Source organism: Microtus pennsylvanicus, chromosome 13, assembly GCF_037038515.1.
Source record: "Microtus pennsylvanicus isolate mMicPen1 chromosome 13, mMicPen1.hap1, whole genome shotgun sequence".
NCBI lineage: Eukaryota > Metazoa > Chordata > Mammalia > Rodentia > Cricetidae > Microtus > Microtus pennsylvanicus.
Window position 1 is genome coordinate 77,261,184 of NC_134591.1, and position 14,497 is coordinate 77,275,680.

Here is a 14,497-nt window from a genome sequence, read left to right on the forward strand (position 1 = left end):
GGGCTGGAGAGATGGCTCAGAGGTTAAGAGCACTGACTGCTCTTCCAGAGGTCCTGAGTTCAATTCCCAGTGCCCACATGGTGGCTCACAGCCATCTGTAATGAGATCTGGTGCCCTCTTCTGGCCAGCAAGCATACGGACAGACAGAACACTGTGTACATAATAAATAAATCTAAAAACTAATTCCCAAATTTGTTTATTTTAGGAGAACTTGAATTTCTTAAGTTTCTCTGTAAATTCTTTCAGACACAGAGGAATAAGCTAGCATGTTGAGGTGACCCTCTTCAGTAGCCCCCAGGGTTACTGCTGCTTTACACACGTGCCTGGGAGAAAATGGGGTGTGAAGCCAAAGGCTGGGTTGCAAGGCACGCAGATGGTTCAAGTTTAAATTCAAATGTGGTGTAAGAATCAAAACACAAGCACAAGCCAGAACGAAACTTTCTATTCTGGTGGTTTCATTGTTTTGGTTAAATGGGCCGCCCTGCACTGTCTGGCCTTCTCTGGTCACGGTGGCGCTGCTGTGAAGTAGCAAATGATTTTCATCTTTTCTTTCTTTTGACTTCAACTGTCACAGCTTTTCAAACCTGACAGCCATTTCTGTATCAAACCAACACATTTTTTTCTTTCATCTAATTTTTAACATTTTATGTATCATGGATGTTTTGATCTGTATGTATGCCTGTGCACCAGGTACGTGCCTGGTGCCTGTGGAAGCCAGAAAAGGTCCAGGTCCCCTCGAATCAGTGCAGCAGGTGGTTGTGAGCCACTGCGGGGGTGCTGGGAATTGAACTTAGGACCTCTGGAAGAGCAGCCAGTGCCCTTAATCACTGAACCGTACTCTAGCCCCTACTAACACAAGTTGTTTAAAATTTAGTTCACACGCAGGAAGGTGCCCTCTGCCTTTCAGTGAACGTGGAAGCCCACTCCCTGCGAACGCAGTATGGGAAGGGTGGGCCATAGGCGGCAGCAGCGTCACCTCTAACTGTCAGAGAGATCACAGTGGGTGGCCATGAAGGAGCAAAATGGCTTCACAGGTCTGGCGTCACCCCAAGACTCATCTCCACACTTGGTGCATGGGAGGATACCTAGGCAGACTGTAGTGGCCATTGTGGAGGCATTTCCTCCACAGTGCAGTACAGAATGTGTGGGTTCTGGGGCTGGAGAGATGGTTCAGTGATTAAGAGCACTGGCTGTCCTTCCAGAGGTCCTGAGTTCAATTCCCAGCAACCACGAGGTGGCTCACAGCTATCTATAATGAGATCTGGCACCCTCTTCTGGCCTGCAGGCACCCATGCAGGCAAAACACTGTATACATAGTAAATAAATAAATCTTTTTTTTTTTAAGAGTGTGTGGGTTCTGTGCCCAGCCATGGGTGTGTGTCCACCAGCAGGGCTTTAGGTTTTGTGCCCTGATCTGCAGCTGTAGAGACTGTGGCTGGTGAGTGCCCAGGCCTGCTGCAGGTCGTCTATCTGGGTGAGACCCTTAGCCAGCCTCCCTCTTAATGTCCTCTTTTCTCTGTCATCTAAAATCCAGAAAGTACAGACACACCTGTTTTTATGTGCTACACTCTTGACCCTGGTGCGAGCCCTCCCATTTTGTCCGTGTGCTCCGCTTCCCTGTGTGGAGGGAAGAAGCTAATGGTTCAGGAGCCAGCGCCACTGCCGGCCAGACCTCCTGGGAACGCATTGTTTGTTCTACGCAGATAGTGAATTTGGTGTGCCTGTTTTTTTGCCTTAACTTGAATCTGGTTTGTGTTCTGGCGAGGAGAAGAGACGATGGTGTATAAAAGGAAAGGCCTCACATGAAGCATTGGAGGGGTCGCTTCTGGGGAAATATCATCCAGGTGAAATACGTCCCGGATGTCAAGAGGGACTTTGTTTTCTGGGGCTCGTGTTTGGTGGCTGGCGCCTGAGGTCCCGTGTGAAGGCCTAACCTCTCGGTCTTGTCTGCTGTCTCTGTCTTGCCTTTGCAGAGTATGCAGGAGTCGAGAGCGGCAATGAGACTGAGCCTGTGACTATGGCCTCCACAGGTTGCTGGAACCCCTACCCCACCCCCGTTCACTATAGTGTTTCCTTTAAAGATGGGACATTGATTCATTTCACCTGTCGCATGAGAAGAGCAAATTGCATTTTGATCCTGGACACCATTTCAGCTGCTTGCCCGCATCGAGCTTCCTCATTGCTCCTGGGACTTCCCTACCTGCCCCTGTCGACCCTGCACCCCCCCCCATGGCTGCACTTTTGGGGGGGTATTAGTGCCTCCAGTTCCCCACGGCCACTGCACGAGGCGCCTATTACAATTCCTCAAGCTGGGTTTCTGGGGGCACTTTATGGTGATCGCGTGGCTAAGCCACAGGACAGGAAGAGTTTTTCCGTTGTCTGTCACGATTGATACTGAATTCTAAACAGAAATAGCGGTCCCTAGGGATGGCTTGCCAGGCCAGGGCCCTGTTCTTTGTTAGTGTAAATGCCAGCTGTAGTTCGTGGTGCTTTGTTGTGGACTGCCAAGGTCTCCTCTGGGGTTTAGTTTTCTTCTTTATGTCTTCCCCGTCGTCCTCAGAGACAGAAGTCAACAAAAGAGCTTCCTGAGGGCAAAAATGGCTCCATATGTGAAGCCCTTGCTATGCAAGCGTGGAGATGAGAGTTCAGAGTGCTAGCACCCGTGTGAATGCCGCGTGAGCCTGGCACCAACTTGTAATTCTGTTGATTAGAAGGGATTGCCTGAGCAAACTAGCTAGTTAGACTCGTTCTGTAGGCGAGCTCTGCCTCAAGGAAAAGGTAGAGAGCAGCGAAGGAAGAGCCAGCATCAGCCTCAGGTCTACCCCACACATATGCACACACATGTACCCAAACATATATGAGCATGCATACTGTACATGTATATGCATATACATGTGAATACTGTACACTTGCGCATGTACACACAAATCTCCCTAGAAGGCCTTAAATGCTTTTATGTGTGGACTCTGAGTATCCCAGAATTCCTGCCTCCTCCACCCCTACTCCTGTGTCTTCAGAGTCAGGAAAAGCATCCCACAGTGTGCTCAGCCAAGTAGGTGTTAGATAAACAGCTAGTGCTAAGGAGGCAGTGTCCCTGTGCATCTTGGTCATAGTTCTAGGTTGGCCACCATCATCAAGGAGTAGCCAGATATGGAAGAAGGGGCCCCTGGGCATCCAGGCTCTGGGTGAGGGAACCCCCACCCCAAGCTTCTCTCTTCTCCAGGCCATGTGCATGATCATAAACAATTTAATTTTTTCATTGCGCTTCCATGTAGATTGCAAGGCTAACGGTTTGGTCTGAACTAACTTGCATGTCCATCCATCGAGCTGCCACCACTGGTCACAGCCTGAGCGGTAACCAGGAGCTGCGAGCTGCAAGCCTAACGTCCCGCCCCTCCTGTCCCCCAGGTGGCGACCTGCACATGACACAGTTTTTCCGAGGTAACCTGGCCGGCCTCACAATCCGTTCTGGGAAGCTGGCGGATAAGAAAGTGATTGACTGTCTGTATACCTGCAAGGAAGGGCTGGACTTGCAGGTCCCCGAGGATGGCAGCAGAGGGGTGCAGGTAAGTGTCACCTCAACTCACCCTTAGCCTAGCCTGCTAGGAGTGGGGCTGCCAGGGTAAGGCAGAGGTGGGTGAAGGGATTTTTTTGGTTTTGGTTTTGTTATTCGAGGCAGGGTTTCTCTGTATAGCCTTGGCTGTCCTGGAACTCATGCTGTAGACCAGATTGGCCTCAGAGATCACCTGCCTCTGCCTCCTGGGTGCCTTCATCTGGCTGGGGGTGAGGGATTTTATTCAGCGATTCAGTCGGGCTGATCGCTCCACCATCTCTCACGGCTTCGGCTCCTCTCGGCTGCGACCTTGTTCCCAACTCTAGTGTGATGGTTTCAGATCCACGCGAGCTCCAGTCAGGCTGTGTTGACCTTGGAGGGAGACGACGTTGGTGAGCTGGATAAAGCCTTGCAGCACGTTTCCTATCTGAACTCAAGGCAGTTCCCCACGCCCGGCATCCGCAGACTCAGAATCACCAGCACGGTCAAGTATGTCCTGACAGGAAGCAGGGAGTGTGTTCCCACTTCACTGACCTGTTGGCGGAGTGTGTGTGTGTGCCCTTAGATTTGCCTTCCCCTCTAAGGGAGGGGGAGTCATGACTTCATCTTGCAAAGCCTAGAGGAATTAAATTTCTCCCGACCACAATGGGAAGTGCATTCCTGGAGTGGCCATCCTCTGTCCCCTCCAAGCCTCACACGAATCTTTGATGGGTGACAGCCTCCCAGCTCTCAAAGCCCTCAGCCTCCTTTCTCCCCCTCCCTGCTTCCCTGCAGGTGTTTTAATGAGGCGGCTTGCATCGAGGTGCCCCCAGTTGAAGGCTACGTGATGGTTTTGCAGCCAGAGGAGCCCAAGATCAGCCTGAGTGGGGTCCACCACTTTGCCCGGGCAGCTTCTGAGTTTGAGAGCCCAGAGGGCATTTCGCTCTTCCCCGAGCTCCGAATCATCAGCACCATCACCAGAGAAGTGGAGCCTGAGGGGGATGGGGCTGAGGACCCCACAGGTAACAGCTGCACCTGGGCCTGCCAGCCCCCTCACGGGTCCTTTTTCTGTGCGGTTCTGGGGTTTAATGTTTTCGTACTTGAGTCTGCTTCTGAATCCTGGCTGCGGGTGGAGGGAGTCTTTACATCGCTTTTTGGTTGGACATCAGACTTTAAGACATAGCTTGAGGGCCAGCCCACAGGAAGACAGTGCCCCCCCCCCATTCTTATTGGGGACTCACCAAGTTCTGTTTATCCGCTGAGCTGTTTCTGGGCCTGGGACCCGGGCCTTCAACATGCTGGCCTTATGTTCCACCATTGCCAATAATCCCAGCGCCCCACGTCTTGACAGTGACTCCTCCTCGCTTCAGTCTCAATCCCTAGACTCTGATGTGAGCCTGAGATGTGGCTGGGGATTGGGGTTGACTGGCGTTGCCCGCCTCATAGCCTCTGCTATTTCTGGTTGGCCATTTCTGCAGTTCAAGAGTCCCTGGTGTCAGAGGAAATTGTGCATGATCTGGACACCTGCGAGGTCACAGTGGAAGGGGAGGAACTGAACCCAGAGCAGGAAAGTCTGGAGGTGGATGCAGCCCGCCTCCAGCAGAAGGGCATCGAAGTGAGCCACTCGGACCTGGGCGTGGTCTTTACAGGTGAGGGGCTGGAGCTGAGCAGAGGGTAAGATGGAAGGGGAGGCTCTTGCTGCCTGCAGAGTGGACTGACACATTCACTGCACACGGTGGGGGGGGGCAGTGAATGGGGGGACTTGGAGGGTGGAGAATGGGACATAGGCAGTGCCGTATGCAGGGTGAGCTGGGCACATAACGGCACAGGCCCCTGGATGGAGAAATGCTCTTACTTGCCTCAGAAAGCCACAAGAAGGTGTAGCCATTGGCTCAGCTGACCCAAGTGCGTGACTTCAGGTACCTGGGCCCACCCACGCTCCAGACTTAAAAGCCACTTGCCTTTGACACCCCCCAGGTGTGGACACCATGGCAAGCTATGAGGAGGTCTTGCACCTCCTGCGCTATCGGAATTGGCACACCAGGTCCCTGCTTGACCGGAAGTTCAAGCTCATTTGCTCAGAACTAAATGGTCGCTACCTCAGCAACGAATTCAAGGTGGAGGTGAGTCCAGCCCCACCCATGAAGGGCCAACGGTAGAAGGTACTCAAGTGTCCTGACTCTTGGTCCCAAGGTGGCTTTGTTTACACTGTGGGCTGCTAGTAGGGTTCACATGCAGGCTTGGAGACCTTGGCTAGAGGTAAAGGGTGAGTGTCTTTAGGGGAGGGGTAAGGTTGCTCCTTGGGGGTCCACATGGGAAAATCCCCAGGGAAGCAAATGGTCTTGCAGCTGTGTTGGATCACCACGGGCTGGGTGTGCCGACACTAGGCCGTGGTCACCCTGAGGTCACAGTAGCTGGCAGACATTTACCCTCTGCTGCAGCCGACTTCATCTACCAGGGCCCCTGCAGTCTGGGGAAATGGACTCAGTTGTTCTGAGCAGTTCACTGTCTCCGCCATGACCTAAGTGGCGTGCCAAGGCTCAATTTAGAATGCTGGCATGCGTTTTACCTGAGCCAGAGGGCAAATTGTGATTGGTCTGCCTCTCCTACAGCCGGGGTAGCAGGGAAAGTGGTCTGTGCCGAGCAGGTCCCAGGTGATCTGTGCTTGTTTTCTTCGCTGATGCAAATGTTTTCTTTTCTAAGCTACACTATAAATAAACGTTAGACAAGCACTGTTTCTGGGATATGTGACAGTGTCACACATTAGTTGACAGGTTCTCCTTTTGATTTTTTTTTTCTGGTCACTGGAGTAACCCTGTTTGTTCCCAGCCTGGAGGCCTTGGAACAGCACAGCTTCGCCTGATTGACTCCATGGTCGCCGGTCAGGTACACGTGGGACGCCGGCTTCAGTGATCTCTTTGTCCTCTGCAGGTGAATGTGATCCACACAGCTAACCCTGTGGAACACGCCAATCACATGGCTGCCCAGCCACAGTTTGTCCACCCTGAACATCGTTCCTTTGTTGACCTGTCTGGTCACAACCTGGCCAATCCTCACCCATTTGCAGGTAGGGCTCCTGAGAAGTCCACGACATCCAAGTAGGGTCCACATGGGTCCCCCACTAAACCTGGCTATAAGCACAGCTCCCCCGTACTGTCACATACAGAAGGCAGCTTACCACAGCCGCAGAGTGGAAGGTGAGCGAGGCCTGGCTGCCTTAGTGTTTCCCCCTAGTCTCTGAGGATCAGGTGAAGCGCTGTGACACACTCGTTCTGACTTCAGCTAGTTTAGGAAGCCCAGGGTGGGACGGCTATCTGTCACAAAAGCTGAATCCAGTCTTCAAATCTCCTGGCAGTTGTCCCCAGCACGGCAACCGTTGTGATTGTGGTGTGTGTCAGCTTCCTGGTTTTCATGATTATCCTGGGGGTGTTTCGGATCCGAGCTGCCCATCAGCGAACCATGCGGGACCAGGACACCGGGAAGGAGAACGAGATGGACTGGGATGACTCGGCCTTGACCATCACCGTGAACCCCATGGAGGTAGGCGCAGAGGCGTCCCCCGACTTCAGAGCACCAGAGACCTGTGCAACTGTGGCCCCTTGCGTCTTTGTATGTGTCATGTACTCTGCACATCGGGTCTGTGCGCTTAGGGGGTCTTCAGTTGAGGAAACCCGGGCCCAGAGACCTTGCTGAAGGTCACACTGATTAGCATAGGTAGGCAACTGGTGCTCTCTGCTTCTTTACCCCAAGATGTTTCTGGTGTAACAGGACGAATCTCATCCCTCAGCATCGAGCACCCCCTCCCTAGGGCACGGATGCTGGTGCGCGCTTCACTGCCCCTATGCACTTTGCACGAGCGCTGCTCAGCCCCTGTCACTGTAGGGTTGGTTTCTCCCTCTGCGGCTTCCAGCAGGTGGACATTGGCTGGAGGAGCCGGCAGCTAGCCTTCCACCATCTTCTCTTTCCCAGACGTATGAGGACCAGCACAGTAGCGAGGAGGAGGAGGAAGAGGAGGAGGAAGAGGAGAGCGAAGATGGGGAGGAGGAGGAGGAGATCACCAGTGCCGAGTCAGAGAGCAGTGAGGAGGAGGAGGGCGGCCCCGGGGATGGCCAGAACGCCACACGGCAGCAGCAGCTGGAATGGGACGACTCCACGCTCAGCTACTGAACGCCCGCCTCGACACCTGCTCTCCAGAACTCTCTAGCCATCTCCCGTCCCACGGGTCCACGATGTACAAAATCATTTCGGCCAGCAGGTCTGCAGACCCCTCCCCCATCGCTGAAATCTGCCTGTGCGCAGTGTGTGGGGCCCTCGGCTCCGCCCTCCGCCCTCCCTGCCCATCACACTTGCAGTTTTGCTAGGAGCTGGCACTTCCTCCCTGGCCACGTCTGGGTGCAGTGGCCCCACAGCTCCTCCGTCGGTCCGGGAGAGGGCCTCGGCACCTCGCACCTCCAGAGACGCTGCAGTGATTGGACTTGCTGACAAAGGGTAAAAACACTGCTCCCGCCCAGTCATCATTTTTCTTTATTTTTAAAAGTTTTTATTTTTTTTCAACTAGTGCATGTATAAAGTGGGAGAATGGGGGTTAATATGTAGATGACCAACTGGCTTTTTAATATTTTGTAAATAAACCGGGATTCTTTGTGTTCTCCTGTGCTAGTATAGCCCAGCACAGGAGTGGAAAGTGAAGTCAGACACAGGCCCAGGAGGAACTCTCCTCCCTCTTCCACCTTCCTCACAAGAGACCAGGTTAGAGAGGTCCAGGTCACTTGGCCCTTGCTGGGGTCTCTACAGTCACGTGGCAGAGGCCACAGGCTTCCTTCCAATGCTGCTTGGAGGACCAGACCCGAGCACCCCAACCACATTTAGAGGCTGCAACAGCCAGGTAGTTGCCAAGGCCCCGGGCCTCTCGTACACTCCGGTGACCGGCAGCCACCTCACTTGCGGCCTCGTGGTTTCTCTTTACTAAATATGTCTCCCTGTTGGTGAAAATGTGTAGCTCATGAGAACTGACAGCTAATTCTGCAAGACACTCGGGCTCCTTGATCTGAAGACAACAGGCCTGAGTAAGTCTACACTGCAACATCCAAAAGGAGATACTGAGGCCCAAAGACAAAGTGCTAGAATGTTCCAAAACAGTCCGTTTCCTCTCCTCCCTAGAGGCCCCATGGGATGCCCCCTTGCTGTCAGGGTGTGGGATAAGACCCAAGCCCCCGTAGCTAGGAGTCTCGTTGCTTGGTGGCAAGGTAGGAGACAGTGTCTAAGCCCACAGCACTCAGCTCGCCACATACAATCAGTTAGACTTCTCCAGCTGGGGGTCTCTGGCCCTCGCTGCTAGTTTTAAGGATGCCGACGGCTGTGCTGTCTGAGGCCACCCTCCCATGTCCAGTCCTTGTAGCTGTCTTATTAGATGGACAGATGCTGATGGGGAGAGGGACATGTTCATGTGTTGGTAGCTGCAGCGTCTGTCCCCTTTAATCTGTGTATATTGACGCTAGGTCAGGAAGTGTATGCATTATAATAAAGTTCTGGTTCTAACTCCAGCCTGAGTGGGGTCGCTTCCTTATTTGGGGGGGATGGGGTGGTTGAGACAAGATCTGCTGTGGAGCCCTGGCAGGCTGACCTGGAACTTCCTGTCTAGACCAGGGCTGCTCAGGAACTTAGAGCAATCCTTCTGCCTCTGCGTGCACAGTGCTGGGATTGCAGGTGCCCACCACACCCGTGCCAGGATTTGTTTCGGTTGTTATGAAGGCATCGGTCCTCGCACGTTCCAGGTACGTGTTCCACCCCTGCGCCGGGGCCCCAGCCCGCCCCCTGCTGCTTTTGGAGCCGAGAATGTAAGAACATAGAAAGCCTTTTATTTCTTTCCACCTGTCTTTACCTGTCATGTCAAGGTGGCACAGATGTCTCAGCCCACATCAGTGGAAGGAAGTCCACTTCCCACACACAAACATGAAATGACTTAAAAAAAATAGAAAATATTCTTACAGCCAGGTGCACAGACCATACACCAGCTCAAAGGCTGAGCATGTGCAGTCTGCGCCACACCAGGGAGCACCCAGACTCGTTTCAATAAATAACTTGGCAGGCACGCACGCACACACACACTCTCTCTCTCTCTCACACACACGAGCACATTTCCTGTCTCAGCATTGGTGGGGGGCAGACTGAGGGTTTCAGTAGCTACTGTGGGCTAAGCAGGTTCTTCGTGGAGGTACAAACTGCTGCTGGACCCTCAGCTCATCAACAGGGGGTACTGGCACCTGGCCTCCTTGAGCCATGTTCTGGGCTGCTGGCGACACAGCCACAGAGGATCTGTAGGTCTCAGAATGATACCGAGAGATCCAGGTCCTGAGGTGGCAGCCGATACATGGAGATGTGCTCATGACGTTGCATAGAACGCATGCTGTATCACTGAGCTGTGTCCCCAGATCATTGAGCTAAAAGCCCAGGTACCTTGCGCCATCGCTAGAGTGGCTTTGGGAAGCCCAGGAGGAGGCTCAGACCTGCATCTCTAGAGTCGTTGTGATCTGTTCCTTTTCAAGGATGAAAGCCCAGGCTGCTTTGAATTTGGCCCTCACTCTTGTTCTCCCTTCAGAACCTGGCTCTCCGGCTGCCTTTCAGGGGATAGCTCTGGGAGAAATCCTGCCTGTCCCTAAAGCTGCCTTTGGGTGTGGCTCACACTCTTTCACACTCTGCACAGTGGACTCTGTTCTTGCCTTTGTCTCCATTCGTGACCACACTGCCCTGAACCAATCGCCAGTTTTAAGTGTTTTGAAGACTGGCACATACTATTCATAGTGGGGGGCCAGGCCCTTCTCCTAGCCGTTGAGTTCTGTACATAGTTTGGCTATCCTTTTCTTACCCGAAAATAAAAGGTACGGGTGTCCCCATATCCAAGAGGTCACTTCAGCAGGGCAGAGCAAACGTGCCTGAGTCTAGAGGGTGCCCTGACTTCCTCGGGAGCTGCCAGAGGCTTGGTTGGTGGAGGTCGCCAAAGGTGGGCCACACAAAGGTGGTGGAGGTGAGCTGAGGATTGAGGTGTCGTCTGTCTGGATGGGAGGCACCAGGTCACTGCCAGGCTTGCCCCAGGCAGCCTAGCGGGGAACCTGAAGAAGGCCCCAAGAAGAACTCTTTGCTGGGCCAAGATCCACAGGTTGGAAGACTCGGGGTGCGATCCTCAAGGCGTTGTTTACAGTGCTGACGGGGGTGGGATGAGGGGTGTCCCACGAGGACATCACCCCCCTCCACAAAGACAGTTCCATTTATGGCTGTTTTGTTCCTTAAACATTTGAGTCATAAATAAATAACCAGTGTAAACAAGAGGCGATTGTGTGGTTCCTCCCCCTGAGGAACGGCAGGTGTCGTGGCCTCTTTGATGACCACTGAGCGTGCTTAGTCCCCAGGTCCGACAGTTTACCTCTGGGGCTGACAGCCAGGGGAGGGCCCCTTATTGCCTGTTATCCTTGGACACATTGTGTGCCAGCCAGTTGACTTTGGTTTTCCAGCTCTCCCGTAGGGCTTCATTGAACTTCACCCGGAAGTGCTTGAGCGCCTCTTCCTCTGTCTTCCCTAGTGCCAGAGAGTCCTAGACAAACACACAGTGGGGGGACACTGAGGGGCCCTGTTCTCTGTTACCCTGTCTGTCCTGAAGCCTAAGGGAGGTTAAATTCCCTCTAGAAGGGAAAGCGCTTTACTCAGACCCGCAAGCAAGCCCCGACGGCCTACCCAGCCCACCCACTGCTCAGGTGTCCGGAGCCAGAAGCCTTGGAGTGCTAGGTGGCCTTCAGGGAATGCCCTGGCCAGCTCTGCTCCACTGACTACAAACTGAGCATGTGGGATGGAAGCAGTTTATAAGATGTAGAAGAGACCTTAGCTCACACAGCTCACGCGTGAGTGTGTGTGTGGTGTGTGAGACATCTGTGAGAAACGGGGACTAAGAAAGGTCACCACATCTCATACCAGCATGACGAAGCCCAGCAAACTGGAGCTCTCTGGCCACTTCCCAGCAGACCCCACTGCTAGGTCAGGGATGGCATGCACCCTGCCCCCCCACAAGCATCACTACTCTCAAAAAGTCTACCAATGGGGCCCTTCTACCAAGCCTGCCCCAGCCAGCCTTGGGAAGCAGAGAGCCCTGGAGTAGGTCCCATCTCAGCCTCGGCTTGAGTTGCTGCTTAGGTTTTTGTCCACCTGACAAACTAGAGACATCTGGGACGAGAGACTTCAACTGAGGAACTGCTTGTAGGTAACCCTGGGAGGCATTTTCCTTGGTCAGTGGCTGATGTGGAGGCTCCAGCCCACTGTGAATGGTACCATCACCTCTGGGCATGCAGTCCTGGGTTGTGTAAGAAGGCAGGCTGAGCAAGCCATGGGGAGGGACTCACTCGAGGGCCCACTCCTGATGAACTACAGCTGGAAGCCAAAGTAAACCCCTTTCCTCCCCATGTTGCTTGCGGTCACGGTCTTGATCACAGCCATAGGAACCCCATGCAGCACTTACCTTGAGATACTGGATATCTTTGGAGCAGCTAAGCTCGGGCAGACCTGCGGCACGCATGAGGGCGAAGAGATGGAGGAAGAGCAGCCCATGGCGCCGCAGGATGGTGTAGGCACGTTCACAGTAGCCGCGGAACCTGCGGGTGAGGGAGGCACAACAGGGAGCAGGTGAGGTCCTGGGTTCTCACCATCACTCTGGGCCAAGGCCAGTGTCTGCACTTTTCCCTGAGCCGCTGCTCTGGTGATGGCTGTACCAAAGCCCCTAGTTCCTCAGGCTGACCTCCTCACCCTGTCTCCTACAGACTACCCACCACGGGAGGGACTGGGAGACAGTGTCTCCATCTGTGGCCCTTCACCTGGGGTCCCTGTGGTCCAGGGCAGATGCAGTGGCAATGCCCTCACCTTTCGAATTTCTCACTGTTATTAGTTTTCCCCTGTTGGATCACGTGGACAAAGTCATAGGTGAGAATGAAGGGAACTCGCTCACGGTTGATTCCAAACTTGGTCTTAAAGTTCCCCAGAAAGTGTCCAAAATCGATGTGGAAGAGCTGACGGGGAGGGAAAGGTACAGGATGAGAAGTCAGAAAAGAGGGACAGAGCGTGTGTCTCAGGAGTAGCTCTGGGCTGGTGTGAGCTGGATTCGAACCTCAGGGACCCAGGAGGGCCAACAGGCCGAGACTGGAGGTTAGGCCGCCCACCACCCCTCCCTACCTGTCCACTCTCTCGGATCATGATGTTGTCGCTATGTCGGTCACCAATGCCCAGCACATACGTGGCCACACAGTAGCCCGCACAGGAGAGGGTGAATTCCTCGATAGCTCGATCCAGGGCCTCCCTGGGTGGGGAAGATGGAAAGTCATGGCCACACCATAGGTAGAAGCTGCCTCTCTCCCTCTAGAGTCTAGCCTTTCAGCTTGCTATACTCAACAGATGCAGAATGCACTGTTCCACAGCCTAGGCTGCCTGCCTGATTTTGAACCTGTTCCCACTGTCCATCAACACCATGGGGAGAAGCTGGGGCTGAGCAGAGGCCAGGAGGAGAGAGGCAGCCCACAGGAGGCACCAAGGCTCCAGGCATTCAGTGGAATCCTGCTTAGACCCTCCAGGCTTGGCAAAAGCCCCAGATGGTTTGAGGTGTCCTAAGCAATACATGTAGAATATCCCAGGTGAGCCCACTCAAGCCCACTCAGAATGGCAGATGTCCCGAAGCCTTTAGTGGCACCACACAGCCATTGGCACGGCACGTGAGAACAGCCCTGCTGACTCAGACTCAGGCTGGCCACAGTCAGAGAAGGTCACAGCCCTTCCTTCTTACCTTGTCTCTGATAGGCCCACCCTTCCCACATCACGCCTCCCAGGAAGAAGGCCTGAAACCTACCCAGGGTTCTTGGACTTGAGCCAGTTAAGCAGGGCGTCCTTGTTGAAGGCAGCTGTGGCTGCCATGTTGCTCTTGTTCAGCTGGATGTTGGCAATCGTGTCCGAGTGGAGGACCACCTCAATGAGGCCTGTGCGGTCTCCAGTGGGGAGGCAGCCGTAGGGGGTCATCCTGTGTGAAGGGGAGGAGACTGCCATGACCAAAGGCTGTCCTGGAGAGACATTCAAAACAGCCACAGGAGATGCAACACTCAGGTTGCTGAGGAGGGGAGGACTCGGGAGGCTCTGGCAATATAATGAGGGCTTGGGAAAAGGTTTCTGCTTTCTAGGTGGGCAGGAGGCCAGGAAGTGCAGAGGGAGCAAGGTGGACGCCTGGACAGCCTTCCCTGGCCTCTCCTAGCTTTCCGTTGTCTCCCTGCCCTGAGAGCATCCCTCTCCCGGCCGCCGTGGTAATGATAGCTTTGATGCCCTTTGGGATGGGCCCCCACCTCAGGTCCAGGCCTTCCTGCTTCCACAGGACATCCATGAGCTGGATCATCTGCAGAGTCAGCATGTCCTGGCGGAGGTCTGCAGCGTGGGAAGGAGACCACAGTGTCTGCTAGGCTCTGCATTCCCTTAGGTCCCAGGATTAGGCTTCCAATTCATGTCTCCAGGATCACCCGTCGGGATAGCCCAGAGACGGGTTTCCCAGCCCGCCTGCTCACCATCCCCGTTCTTAAAGATGATGCCCACGGTGCCGGCACTGCCCGCCTCCTCGCTGCTGTACATGATCCACAGTGGCTTCATCTTGGAGTCCATGAAGGTGCACTGCTCCACACTGCTGGCCAGAGAGTGGGGTCCACAGGTGCTCCTCCGCAGGCCCGAGGGGTGGGAGGAGCCCCGGTGGGGCTGGGCGTGGGGCTCACCAGACTTCCTCCAGCAGGGTGCTGGGATCGAGCGGAGACTGCAGGTGGGACAGGGCCTCCATGTAGGTCTCCTGGCGCATGCACATATGCATCATCTCCTTGGTTTGGGGCTTGGTGGTCTTCTGCGAGCTCACCTTCACGAAGTCATTCAGCGCCTTTAGCTTGCTCAGTGCTTCCCCCTGGTGGT

General features: G+C 54.3%; 2 protein-coding genes across 9 annotated transcripts in view; one reads left to right on the forward strand and one right to left on the reverse strand.

Moving 5' to 3' along the window:
* The window catches only part of Clstn1 (calsyntenin 1), a 67,815-nt gene extending 58,740 nt beyond the window's left edge, over positions 1-9,075 (forward strand). For 2 of the 4 annotated variants that reach the window (XM_075946233.1, XM_075946232.1), the window contains 9 exons: positions 1,974-2,030; positions 3,409-3,566; positions 3,894-4,042; positions 4,328-4,554; positions 5,011-5,181; positions 5,510-5,655; positions 6,464-6,599; positions 6,888-7,072; positions 7,502-9,075. In XM_075946233.1, coding sequence (XP_075802348.1) covers positions 1,974-2,030; positions 3,409-3,566; positions 3,894-4,042; positions 4,328-4,554; positions 5,011-5,181; positions 5,510-5,655; positions 6,464-6,599; positions 6,888-7,072; positions 7,502-7,699 — 1,427 coding nt within the window. In that variant the 3' untranslated portion in view covers positions 7,700-9,075. The remainder of the gene's footprint in view (positions 1-1,973; positions 2,031-3,408; positions 3,567-3,893; positions 4,043-4,327; positions 4,555-5,010; positions 5,182-5,509; positions 5,656-6,463; positions 6,600-6,887; positions 7,073-7,501) is intronic. The other 2 variants (XM_075946234.1, XM_075946236.1) reach the window with 1 other exon arrangement.
* Positions 9,076-9,370: 295 nt separating this feature from the next.
* Pik3cd (phosphatidylinositol-4,5-bisphosphate 3-kinase catalytic subunit delta) overlaps positions 9,371-14,497 on the reverse strand; it is a 42,951-nt gene continuing 37,824 nt past the window's right edge. For all 5 annotated transcript variants that reach the window (XM_075946230.1, XM_075946227.1, XM_075946231.1 and 2 more), the window contains 8 exons: positions 14,311-14,489; positions 14,110-14,222; positions 13,894-13,972; positions 13,410-13,577; positions 12,743-12,866; positions 12,434-12,579; positions 12,036-12,168; positions 9,371-11,120 (listed from right to left, as the gene is read on the reverse strand). In XM_075946230.1, the coding sequence (XP_075802345.1) occupies positions 10,983-11,120; positions 12,036-12,168; positions 12,434-12,579; positions 12,743-12,866; positions 13,410-13,577; positions 13,894-13,972; positions 14,110-14,222; positions 14,311-14,489 (1,080 nt within the window). In that variant the 3' untranslated portion in view covers positions 9,371-10,982. The remainder of the gene's footprint in view (positions 11,121-12,035; positions 12,169-12,433; positions 12,580-12,742; positions 12,867-13,409; positions 13,578-13,893; positions 13,973-14,109; positions 14,223-14,310; positions 14,490-14,497) is intronic.